This window comes from Ostrinia furnacalis, unplaced genomic scaffold (assembly GCF_004193835.3).
Source record: "Ostrinia furnacalis isolate ACB-3 unplaced genomic scaffold, ASM419383v2 OfSCF2420, whole genome shotgun sequence".
In the NCBI taxonomy this organism is placed as follows: Eukaryota; Metazoa; Arthropoda; class Insecta; order Lepidoptera; family Crambidae; genus Ostrinia; species Ostrinia furnacalis.
In genome coordinates, this window is record NW_021132659.1 from 1 (window position 1) to 13,435 (window position 13,435).

The 13,435-nt window shown below is 38.3% G+C and overlaps 2 protein-coding genes across 2 annotated transcripts; both read right to left on the reverse strand.

Moving 5' to 3' along the window:
* Nucleotides 1-7,020: 7,020 nt before the first annotated feature.
* LOC114355565 (para-nitrobenzyl esterase-like) lies at nucleotides 7,021-9,449 on the reverse strand. Its single transcript, XM_028308496.1, has 3 exons — nucleotides 9,221-9,449; nucleotides 7,315-8,609; nucleotides 7,021-7,233 (listed from the first exon to the last, which is right to left on the reverse strand). The coding sequence occupies exons 1-3, from the start codon at nucleotides 9,407-9,409 to the stop codon at nucleotides 7,029-7,031; spliced, it is 1,689 nt and encodes a 562-aa protein (XP_028164297.1). The 5' UTR covers nucleotides 9,410-9,449; the 3' UTR covers nucleotides 7,021-7,028.
* A 702-nt stretch (nucleotides 9,450-10,151) lies between these two features.
* Nucleotides 10,152-12,649, reverse strand: LOC114355564 (para-nitrobenzyl esterase-like). Its single transcript, XM_028308495.1, has 3 exons — nucleotides 12,461-12,649; nucleotides 10,509-11,803; nucleotides 10,152-10,427 (listed from the first exon to the last, which is right to left on the reverse strand). The coding sequence occupies exons 1-3, from the start codon at nucleotides 12,647-12,649 to the stop codon at nucleotides 10,223-10,225; spliced, it is 1,689 nt and encodes a 562-aa protein (XP_028164296.1). The 3' UTR covers nucleotides 10,152-10,222.
* Between the last annotated feature and the right edge of the window lie 786 nt (nucleotides 12,650-13,435).

Below are 13,435 nucleotides of genomic sequence, written 5' to 3' on the forward strand. Positions count from 1 at the left end.
TATGATCGACCGAGCGTGTATAGATACGCGTGTGCAAACAGGCGCGTGGCGGCCCGGACTGATTTGCAACTTGAAGTTGTCGCGCGCTGTAGGTAATTATCTCGGCCGGCATAGCCGAGTGACGGAGGCCTGATAATACTTCGATCATAGAATTAGGTAGGTACTACAACGCACGCCAGCGTCCTGACGGGCGCATACCCGCCGCGGCGGGGCGCTTCGCTGTAGGTAATTATCGGATGTACCGCGCGGAGTGAGCCAGGCCTGCCAATGCCTTACTTTTGAATAAATGGGAAATTCAATATATTAAAATCAAATCAAAATCAAAAATATTTATTCAGTTTAGACCACAAGTGGCACTTATAATTTAATTAATCAGGTTGTCATGGATGAAATTACACTAAAAACTAATTAAAACAAAAAGGATGGGGAAAATATTCCATTATTCTGTGGTAACGCTAACAAAATTAACGCGTGAATTTTTTATAGAAAAATGTAATTCAATATAAAAAGTAGGGTAAAATATTCCGTTGACCTGTGGCAACACAACACGGTTGACTGGCAGATAATGCCACCTGGCATTAAGTCCGCCACTGTACAATTGTATGTGCAAAAGTGTAAATAAATAAATAAATAAACACTTACAAAATACAACCGTAATTTTTTTTTGAAAATTATTATTTAATTAAAATGAATTGGAAATGTGCTACTTACGGATAGAACATGATCCCATGCACTTTCTTCGTAATTCCAATAGCATTCTTACATGTTGGTACGGCACAAGACGGCATAATTTAAGTATAAAGTGTCAATCTGACAGTTATGTAAACAATGCGCGCGTCGGCCATCGACTATTTGCTTTAAAATCAAATCACTCGGATTCGGAGTAATTTATAAGGTACACACACAAGCGCGTTGACGGTTTCTGGTTTGTTCTATATTCTGAGTTCGAATTAGATTTTCAATAATAATTATGTTTCTTCGCGAAAATACCACAATTAAAAATAATTAAGATAAATCATCACAGTATTGCATTGTCATCCGAATTACATGTACCTATATCCGAAATTTTAACTCAATCAGTGTTGTTGAACAATTTCTAATAAAAAGACGAGATTAAATACATTTTCAGTTTATTCTTCATAAGTGACACAGAGAGAATGACAATAGGGGCATTTCACGCGAAGCGGACAGCGAAAATCAAGTCAGGTTTTGGATTTTGTTCATATTTGGATTAAATGTACTGCTATATGACCTGAATGGATCTGCATTATTATAATTTTTTTATGAAGCTTAGTTTATTTTTTATGAGCATTCAAAAAATTGGTAAAATTTTAGGAACCGATTTTTCAGAAGCTGTTACTGCTATTATTACATTTGATTAAAAATAAACTACCTAACTATTGGACTTCTGAGAATAAATAACTGTGTTTCTTACTATTTACTACAAATTTGAAATTTCTTTTTTGTTCACATAGAAAACCGGGAGTAATGTTTTAAAATCGAATTTTACAAAACTTCGGGATTTTTTAAATTTTTAATTTTTATTTTAAAATATACCTAGTAGTCTATAAATAACGTGTGTAAAGTTGTAGAATGGAGTCTGTATTGGTTTTTGATTTAGACGCAGTACAGTGCGAGCGCGCCGCAATGAGCGTCATACTGGCTATCGACATTTGGCTACTGTATAAAAATTATTTGTTCGAAAATAACTGAAATGTTAATATTGTTGCATGCATACTCTTAAACAAATATAATTTTGACTCGGCGAACTTCGTACCGTCTAACAGACAATGATTGTTGGCATTGAGATGGTGCGTATTACGTCGCGGACTACCCACATCTTATTGAATAATACACTAAAAACATTATTCTTCTTTTTTAGGTAGTTGGCTAGCTACCTCCATATCAAATTTCATCAAAATCTGCCCAGCCGTTCTTGACTTATAAATCGTGTAACTAACACGACTTTGTTTTATGTATAAAACAAAGAACGGCTAAACAGATTTTAATGATATTTGGCATGGAGATAGCTGGCATCCTTCTTTTTGGGTAGTCGGGATATGTTACCCGACTACCCAAAAAGAAGGGTAATGTTTTAAGAGTATTATCCAATAAGTTGTGGGTGGTCTGCGACGTAATACCATCTCAATGCTAACAATCATTGTTTTTAGGCGGTACAAAGTTCGCCGAGTCAAAATTATAATTGTTTAAGAGTATGCATGCAACAATATTAAACATTTCAGTTATTTTCGAACAAATAATTTTCATACAGTAGCCAAATGTCGATAGCCAGTATGACGCTCATTGCGGCGCGCTCGCACTGTACTGCGTCTAAATCAAAAACCAATACAGACTCCATTCTACAACTTTTCACACGTTATTTATAGACTACTAGGTATATTTTAAAATAAAAATTAAAAATTTAAAAAATCCCGAAGTTTTGTAAAATTCGATTTTAAAACTTTTCTTCCGGTTTTCTATGTGAACAAAAAAGAAATTTCAAATTTATAGTAAATAGCAAGAAACACAGTTATTTATTCTCAGAAGTCCAATAGTTAGTTTATTTTTAATCAAATGTAATAATAGCAGTAATAGCTTCTGAAAAATCTGTTCCTAAAATTTTACCAATTTTTTGAACGCTCATAAAAAATAAACTAAGCTTCATAAAAAAATTATAATGATGCATATCCATTCAGGTCATATAGCAGTACATTTAATCCAAATATGAACAAAATCCAAAGCCTGACTTGATTTTCGCTGTCCGCTTGGCGTGAAATGCCCCAATAGACAAAAGAAGAAACATTTGCTTTTTTAAACCATAGACAATACTACTAATGCGTTCCAATTCCTACAGTTGTCGTCAGGAAGTTGGTCTTACTAATTCAGCTTGCAAGATTCCACCCGATAAAACATTTATGTACCTAGTTACCTACATATAAGGTGTTATTTTTTGTACTGATCATACTTTACCAACGCATCTAATAAAATCATACAAATACAACCCAAGTGTTTTTAAAAAAAAATTCAGGCTAGTTTTCGAGTAAAACGACAAAGAATGTTTCGAAAAAAATAAAAAATTAATCATCCTTTGAGCGCGGTCAGTATTCGTTTACGCACTATCGTAGTAGCCGGCCGAGGGCAACGACCGCTGCCACGTGCCGCGCCGCGTGAGTCGGCCATATTGATATCGCTGCCAGTCGCTCCGCGCCCACAGCCCGCGCCGAGCCGCCGATCGGCATGCGGGAGCGCAACAACATAAATAATCGTACCAGTCCGTCCAATGCGCCCAAACGTGTTGCAGTGTATGTGCGAGTTATTACAATGCCGCGCTTGATTAATAACAAAACGCTGGTGAAATTATGTTTCGGGCACACTAACTGGCCGACGAGAAACATTAACGAGTCGAAAACCTTCATACCTTGCTTGTTTGGAGCCGCGTAGCGCTTCAGGGAGCGCAGCCGTATCCTGACTTGACGAGATCCCGTGCGCTTCGAGGACGAAGTTCTGGATTTCAATTTCAATCACCGGCACAGTGCTGGCGGTACCCAGATGCGAGCGCCGCAGACGGCGGCTTTTGCGTAAAAATACGGAATGCCTTATCAAGGAGTTGTTGCCAGAGGGCCACGACCGNAAATTGCGTAGGCATTACGAAACCGTAGATATTGAATTCCAATTTCTATCCTTTTTTAAATTTCTAGTTTAACGCGGATGATTCGCCTCGGTTCGTTGGAAAAGTCCCCCGCTATTACACTAATGAAAATACACTTATTTACCTACTTATGTAGCTAGATTTTGTTTCTCCCAGCGCGTAGTACCTATTAACATGACGTAACATCGTACATACTCACGAGTGATAATTTTTGGTAACGTAGGCTTAGTGTAATCTAACCTTTATGTGTGTGAACGTTGAATGAACGCGCGCGGCCATTGTTCGTACTCGTATGAATGAAATGAGTAAAGAAAGAGAGAGAGGCAGTGAGTGAAGACAGGATGGTTGTAAAAATAATATCTTTTTTTTGTTAGGAAAAGTAAAAACAAAAACTAGCCTGAATTTTTTTTTAAAAACACTTGGGTTGTATTTGTATGATTTTATTAGATGCCTTGGTAAAGTATGATCAGTACAAAAAATAACACCTTATATATCAAAAATTGCAAGCTACATCATAAATTAAAAGCTTGTAATAAAGTCAGGTTTGTTCAAATTTCGAGAACGGCTGAACCGACAAAAACATTATAAAAACGAAAAAATAAAAAAAAATATCCCGTACAAAATGTTCATGGATTTTGTTATTTTTATTAAATACCTTTACACCTGAGTTAAATGACACCGACATCAAGGTTCATCAATTCAAGTTTAAAATAATAGGCAGTAATGTATGAAAAAAGAGCTTCTATTCTACCTACGCCCGTGTATTTTTGATCGGTGTCAAATCGGAGTTATCGTGCGGGGTACGCGGGTGTTACGCATTGAGGACTCTAATCGCCTTAATTACTAATAATAATCCCGCATAATGAGATCATATAATGGTTGAATCACTAACTTTTAATGTAGAGCTATTTATTTTTAAATTGTTATAAATATCTTTAAAAAATGCAAGTGTTTTATTGCTTTGGGCAATAAAAGGTAAACATTGACATTATTTTAAGCTGAGTTTGCACATTTTAAACATTTACTTTTAGGACTAGATAAATATTTGTTTTTTGTTACGCTGCATGTAAAGAGAATACTCTCTTTATTTAAAGTAGGTATGTTAATAAATAGACGATAATATTATAAGTGTAAGTACCTTAAATTTGTCAGCTCCCGTAGGCGCTGTGGCATAGGGGATCCCGTAAAAGACGAATATGCTGTCGCCGGGGTCCTTGTAGCCCTTGACCGGGCCTTGCGGGCTGCGCACCAGCCGCGCCTCGCGCTCTACGCGTTCGCTCTGCGTCGACATGATATCACTACTGATACTGATTGAGCGTACACGAACGCAATGATATATTCTGAATATTCTTATCTATCATGTTACCGCCAGACAATAAATTCAGCTAGTTAAATGTAACGGCTGGCGAAAAAAAATATCTTATATTATTATGTAATATTGAAATAATAAACGCTGATTTGCAACAAATATGCTAAGCTACTAAACTAAGGTTTCCTTTTATCGTCGGGAAATGCTTTGCGCACACCCACTGGTCAATGGGGACGGCCAGGCCCCCGCCTTTAGTGAGCACACAAGACATGTAGGAATTGCAACAAAGTCGTTCAACTGAATTTTTTTTTGTACTTCAACTTTGACACAGGATAAAAATGAACTTATATCGTGTACTAAGCAAATTTCGAAAGCTATTGTTATACTTTTAGACTACGAGGATTTTCATTATCTAGGTAAGTACTTTGGTTTTCTGCCAAATTATATCACTCCGACTTTTACCCCTTCAATGACCCAAGCATCAACTTTTTCGTAGCTCTCTGAGTGACATGGAGTCTGTAAGCTGTGATGTTCCATTTCCGACAAGCGTAATTAATCGCAATCATACAGCAATTCAATTCAAAGTATGTACCTACCAGGGATGTTATGGATATCCGTTACCGTAACCGAAACTTTCGGATATCCGAAATAAAAAAATATCCATAACCGTAACCGAAACCGGTATAATATTATTCCTATATCCGTAACCGTATCCATAACCGAAACTACATATCCATAACATCCCTACCTACTATTAGCTACTAATAAATAATAATAAATTAATATCCTTGGACATTTTACACTACGCTTCTAGTCCCAAACTAAGCAATGCTTGTACTATGGGTACTGGACAACGGATATAAACATTTTATTTATTTAGATTATACATAGAAAACACCCAGCCAGGCACCCGTTACAGAAATTAAAATTAATCATCTCAATTTCTGCCCGGCCGGGAATCGAACCCGGGACCTCTCGGCATAGTAGTCCGTTCTTCTATGATCTGAGGTTCTGAACCACTACACCAAACGGCCGACTGTTACTATTATTATCTCCACTGACTGATTGACAGAGCCTGAACCGCTGGGCTAGAGACATAGGGCTAAAGATATTTAGCACATAGGTTCCTTAAAAGGTCTAGGGGTCTAAGAAAATATTTTTCAAAATGTAGCCCATAAAAGGAGGTGAGACGGGGTCCAAAGTTTGTATGAGGAAACAGATTAGTAGACTATTATCCGAAACTATACAGTTCAAACTGAATAAACGCGTGTTTCAAGTTTTTTTAGATTTCATCCCATAAGAAAGATAGCACACGGGCGTTGACGTTGGCAGCGTGATGCCGCAAACCAGTAATAATTCATTAATTAAATCTATGTCGTCCAGTCATTTGGTACAAATTAACGTGGTTACCTGGAATATTTTCCGGGAGTTTTGAAAATTGGTAGTTATAGATTTTGATGTGCTTTTTCCGAATTTCAACTTTGCGACCTCGTACAGTTACCGCTCGAGCTGCTATTGAAATAATAGAAGGTTTTTGACAATTACTCCTTTCCAATTTCCATTCAAAACTCCCGGAAAACTTTCCAAGTAAAAGTACCAAATGACTGGACTAATGAATTAAACTGATTATCAAGGTAATAAAGAAAAATTTATTGTATTTTATGAAGTTATCAGTAAGTACCTAGGTAGGTACTCTGTTAAGTTTCGATAAAAAAAATTAAGTTTGTTAAAGTTTTTCCATGCAAACATTGAACCCTAATGTCCCCAATTTAATTTTCTAAGGGGAAAATTAAATTACGGAAAATCCTTTGCTTTGATTCCTAACTTTTAATAATAATCTCCGTGCCTTTCAGCACAATGTCCGTTCAACAGTGGAGCTTTGTATTGATTGATCAGTGAGTCATGGTTATCAATTAAACAGATAAATTGATCCTTGCCTATTGTACATTTCATTTGGATTTAGGTAAGGTAAATAATAAAACTGTTTAAATTATTTACAATTTATTTAAAGTGTTCTCTAGGTTTTTTCTTGTCTTAAATATTACTATTAAATTACCTTATTTGTAAGTGTTAAAGTTCGGAACGCCTGGCAGGCGGCGGCGGCGGCGGCGCGGGCGCGCGGTAGTGGCGCTCGTAGATGGCGTCCCAGAAGCGCGCGCGCTCCTCCAGCAGCGCGCCGCGCAGCCGCAGCGTGCGCGCCAGCGACATGTGCGGCGCGCCGCCCGCGCCCGCCGCCGGCCACGCGGGCAGCCCGGAGCCCGCCGGCACCGGACTCCTGGGAACAGGCAAAATAATTATGTAGTTTAAGTAAATACTGAGCGTTAAAATGTTTGGAATTCAATTGAGGATAGCTTACCCCGTTGTCATAAAGTTAAGCCATAGTTCTCTAATTACTTTCTTCATGTTTTTCAGATCCTCTGAGATACTGCTCTCGTCTTTCTGACTTAGCCAATTAGGTGCGTCAAATACAGCACTAGTTTGAGCACAATGGTTGGCTCCTCGCTGGTCCTTGGTATAGGGTATGACAGGCGTAGAATCTTCAACAAAATTGTATTCATACAAAAATATCTTGTCATGTCCTGCTTTTACGTGCATGTTCACAGCTCTTAAAGTAGAATATGTGAAATATAAATCTGACATAAAATTTATGTAAGATAATACAGATTCTTCATCTCCAATGACTGGTTTTTTACCGAAATAAAATTCCTTGATTTTTTGGACCACTGTTGCTTTTTCTTCTTCACTTTCAAATTGTAAGTCTTGTGGTAGAAAAGCAGAGAAATTCGCATTCATTTTATCTTTCCACAAATCAAATAAATCAATTCGCAGTAAACCCTCCATTCCAGCAAAACCGTAAAGTAATGGCACTTTTCTATAGTTGCCATTCTTTAAAATGTTGTATGGGGACTCAGTGAGGAAAGCACCTTCCGTATTACGCTCTATACATGGTGAGAACACAAAAGTAAAATCAGTTCTGTCAAAAAAGGGGTCCGATGTCAACACGTCATAGCTCGCTGTAGTGTAGAACTCTTCCAAAGCGTACACGTCATCTACATTTTCAAAGCCTATGGATCTAGCAAAGGTTTTTGCATTTTCTAGGGGGTCAATTTGAACTGACCAAGGGGCTAAGTTAGATCCACTTTCTGGAATTACTTTATTGAATAAGTCTCTTGTAGTGGGCGAAATCATTAACAGATCGACGGCTGAAGAGCCGGCACTGTAGCCTGCTATGGTCATATCTTCTGGGTTTCCCCCGTAGCTTGCTATATTCTTTTTGACCCAATGTAAAAGTGCTACTTGATCTTTCATTCCAGCATTTCCTGGTGCCTTTTCAGTGCCTAAACAAAGAAATCCGTGAACTCCGAGGCGATAGTTGAATGTTACTACAATGACTTTCTTGCTTCTTGCTAAGTTTTTGGGTAGAAACAGATTTCCAAAGCCGAGTTGGTATGCTCCTCCGTGCACATATACCACAACTGGTAGTTTTTTTTGGTCGGTGTCAGGGACGAAAACATTTGCCACGAGACAGTTCTCTTTTTCGATCTTATTTGGGAACATACTCGTAGTATTATTAAGCGTGGCTTGATGACATATAATAGTATCATCTACGGCTTCCAAAGGGTCTAACCATGCTGAGGCAGGAAGAGGCGCCTGTAACAAATAATATAATGCACGTGTAAGGTACTGGTACTACACTGTATAGGTAATTATGTTAAATAATATTACTTCGATTATTTTACTTTAGATGTTATAATTTCTTTAATTACATTTCATATCTATCGCATGACGATAACACAAGACATTTACTATGTTGTTGTGTACGGGCTACTGATTTCTCTACTAAGGTTATTTAGAATCTTTTCCTGCTTTAAACCAATAAATCATTCAATTTACTGAATTATTTTACCTTTACAAACAACCACTTCTTTACGCAATATTGTACTTCAAAAAGGTGTATCAATTATAGATATCAAATAAATAAAATGACACTAGATGATAAACATTTATCAATTGTTAAAATAAGCAGCTGCTTATGTAAAATTATTATATTTTCAAACTGTAATAAAGAATTGTCTAGACAGATTATCACACTATCATCAGTCGGCAAAAAAGATCTAGGGTTTAGGATTTTTTAAAATGTTTTCCACTCGTAAACTTATTAACTACTAAACACTTGACTAAAATTATTTTTGTATTTTCATTACAATTAATATCTGTCAAGGATGTAGGCGTTGAGTTGAATATTGTAAGTAGATAGATACCTTAAATCTGTCAGCTCCCGTAGGCGCTGTAGCATAGGGGATCCCGTAAAAGACGAATATGCTGTCGCCGGGGTCCTTGTAGCCCTTGACCGGGCCTTGCGGGCTGCGCACCAGGCGCGCCTCGCGCTCGCCGCCCTCGCCCCGCGCGCCCAGACACAGGCACAAACACAGCACCAGACCGCTCCGCATGCTGTCACTACAGATACTGACTGATCAAGCGTACACAGAACGCGATCATTATATCATCGTTGTATTTTATTCATCATGGTCGCCGCTAGACGATAAAGTAAGATAGTTAGTGTATCGGCTGGCCACTAAATGCGGAGTGAGTTTGCGTTTTAGTTCTGTGCTTGATACTTAGATGTGCTTGTTCTTGTACTTAGATTTTTCTTAGTTTAAATTTCACTATTGCTCGGTTACGTTTATTGGTATTGTTGTCTGGTATCTCGTAGTGACATACATAACTAAGTAACGCTCTTTTTTGTTCATCAGGGGCATTGTAAGATTATAATGGTGAAATAATTTTTCAGATCGGACAAGTCTTTCGGAGCCAAACAATCGAACAATAAAATACCTACGTCCTCTTTATATGTATTAGTGTTGATCTTTGTTCATACCATGAGTCATGACTATGCTAAATTTCAATATTTTATTCATTGTCTTTTCCTTAAAATGAAGCCTTACTTTTATTTAAACAAAACTTGACAGAAGTGCTAAATATGTTAGAATACCTACTTCGCAGCATTTTGCTTACATGCATATTATTTTAGGCCCCGTTTCATATTCTGAGTATAACTTTATAATAACACTGGTTGCCTTTTATACAGGTGTTGATATTTGCTTTCTTGGACATTTCACTTAGATATGGTAAATGAATATAAACTAAACTGAGATTAGGTAATTGATATTGGTAATTAAATAGTTAAAAAAATGTTTTTGAAAAACCAAAATATTTTGGTTTTTTCTATAATATCTTAAATAAAATTTTTATTTTATTAAGTTTTAAAGCTCGGAATGTCTAGCAGGCTGCGGTGGCGGCGGCGCGGGCGCGCGGTAGTGGCGCTCGTAGATGGCGTCCCAGAAGCGCGCGCGCTCCTCCAGCAGCGCGCCGCGCAGCCGCAGCGTGCGCGCCAGCGACATGTGCGGCGCGCCGCCCGCGCCCGCCGCCGGCCACGCGGGCAGCGCGGAGCCCGCCGGCACCGGACTCCTGGGAATAGGCAAAATAATTATGTAGTTTAAGTAAATACTGAGCGTTAAAATGTTTGGAATTCAATTGAGGATAGCTTACCCCGTTGTCATAAAGTTAAGCCATAGTTCTCTAATTACTTTCTTCATGTTTTTCAGATCCTCTGAGATACTGCTCTCGTCTTTCTGACTTAGCCAATTAGGTGCGTCAAATACAGCACTAGTTTGAGCACAATGGTTGGCTCCTCGCTGGTCCTTGGTATAGGGTATGACAGGCGTAGAATCTTCAACAAAATTGTATTCATACAAAAATATCTTGTCATGTCCTGCTTTTACGTGCATGTTCACAGCTCTTAAAGTAGAATATGTGAAATATAAATCTGACATAAAATTTATGTAAGATAATACAGATTCTTCATCTCCATTGACTGGTTTTTTACCGAAATAAAATTCCTTGATTTTTTGGACCACTGTTGCTTTTTCTTCTTCACTTTCAAATTGTAAGTCTTGTGGTAGAAAAGCAGAGAAATTCGCATTCATTTTATCTTTCCACAAATCAAATAAATCAATTCGCAGTAAACCCTCCATTCCAGCAAAACCGTAAAGTAATGGCACTTTTCTATAGTTGCCATTCTTTAAAATGTTGTATGGGGACTCAGTGAGGAAAGCACCTTCCGTATTACGCTCTATACATGGTGAGAACACAAAAGTAAAATCAGTTCTGTCAAAAAAGGGGTCCGATGTCAACACGTCATAGCTCGCTGTAGTGTAGAACTCTTCCAAAGCGTACACGTCATCTACATTTTCAAAGCCTATGGATCTAGCAAAGGTTTTTGCATTTTCTAGGGGGTCAATTTGAACTGACCAAGGGGCTAAGTTAGATCCACTTTCTGGAATTACTTTATTGAATAAGTCTCTTGTAGTGGGCGAAATCATTAACAGATCGACGGCTGAAGAGCCGGCACTGTAGCCTGCTATGGTCATATCTTCTGGGTTTCCCCCGTAGCTTGCTATATTCTTTTTGACCCAATGTAAAAGTGCTACTTGATCTTTCATTCCAGCATTTCCTGGTGCCTTTTCAGTGCCTAAACAAAGAAATCCGTGAACTCCGAGGCGATAGTTGAATGTTACTACAATGACTTTCTTGCTTCTTGCTAAGTTTTTGGGTAGAAACAGATTTCCAAAGCCGAGTTGGTATGCTCCTCCGTGCACATATACCACAACTGGTAGTTTTTTTTGGTCGGTGTCAGGGACGAAAACATTTGCCACGAGACAGTTCTCTTTTTCGATCTTATTTGGGAACATACTCGTAGTATTATTAAGCGTGGCTTGATGACATATAATAGTATCATCTACGGCTTCCAAAGGGTCTAACCATGCTGAGGCAGGAAGAGGCGCCTGTAACAAATAATATTTTTGGGTAAACACAGATTTCCAAAGCCGAGTTGGAATGCTCCTCCGTGCACATAGACGACGACGGGTAGTTGTTTTTGGTCGGTGTCAGGGACGTAAACATTTGCCACGAGACAGTTTTCTTGTTTAGTCTTATTTGGGAAAATATCATTATTAAGCGTAGCTTGATGACATATAATGGTATCATCTACCGCTTCTAAAGGCTCTAACCACGCTGGGGCAGGAAGAGGTGCCTGAAACAAATAATTGCACGTAAAGTACTGTATATTTATTTATGTGTTTAATAACATCCCTAGCCACCGCCACTGTCAAATTCTATAGAAAAATTTGACGGCCCGTCACTTCTCCGCTCCGCTTTGGTGGAAACTGGGCCTAAAGTTTAATTTTACTGCGTGAGTACCGTGTGTATTTAACTTTATAACCGAACTACCTGTGCAAGAATTGACTTCAAAAACGTGTATCAATTTAGATTATAGAATGACTGATAGTAGGTACATAATAATGATAAAGATTTATCAATTAGGAAAACTAGGCGCTCCCATTTTGAGGCGCATATAATCATTCGCATTCGCACCGCACCTAATGAAATCTCCCTCAATATTATGTTAACTTCAATATTAGTTTATAAATATAAGTAGGTACCTTAAATCTGTCAGCTCCCGTAGGCGCTGTAGCATAGGGGATCCCGTAAAAGACGAATATGCTGTCGCCGGGGTCCTTGTAGCCCTTGACCGGGCCTTGCGGGCTGCGCACCAGGCGCGCCTCGCGCTCGCCGCCCTCGCCCCGCGCGCCCAGACACAGGCACAAACACAGCACCAGACCGCTCCTCATGTTGTCACTACAGATTCTGATGGAGCGTACACAGAACGCTATGTTTATACATACTCATTGTTGTATCTTATCCATCATGTCGCCGCTAGACGATAAAGTAAGCTAGTTAGTGTATCGGCTGGCGGCTAGTGTGTTTTAATGTACTTGTAGACAATGTACCTACTTAAAGTAAGCACTTACCTATCAAAAAAATAAAGAAAGAAACATTTATTACAATGAACACCACACAAAGATAGAAAGGTAGGTACAGTACAGAGGCATAACAGTGGAATATTGATAATAAGAAGAATAAAATCAAGAGTGAACTGAGCAGTGCTACCTTCTCGCAATAGCGATGCCCACTACAACGGTACCCCGGCACGAATCAAAGTTCGACGTGAAGTCCATCTATTCTAGGCTAAGCTATAAAATTGGCCTAATAGTTTAAGGATTTAAAAAAAAAATCTAATGTTATGTATCGGCTGTGGTTATTCCTAATAAGTAAATAAATAAAAATAATTATGAAATAAATAAGCATGCATTGTTATTTAATCTTACGGAGTGTAATTATTATGACTTTTTACGTTATTCTAGCCATCCAAGTAAATTTCATGTTTAGTACTTAAACTGCGACAGGTGACAAAATATACAATCTTTGACCACATGAGTAAAGAACTTTGACTTAGGTATAGTAAGATTATAGTAATCATGACAATTACTTTTTGAATCCCAATTACTAAATCCGGGGGCACGGCAGTGCCCCCACCAAGTCGAGCAAAAAAGCGGCACGGCCGTACCATCCTTTTC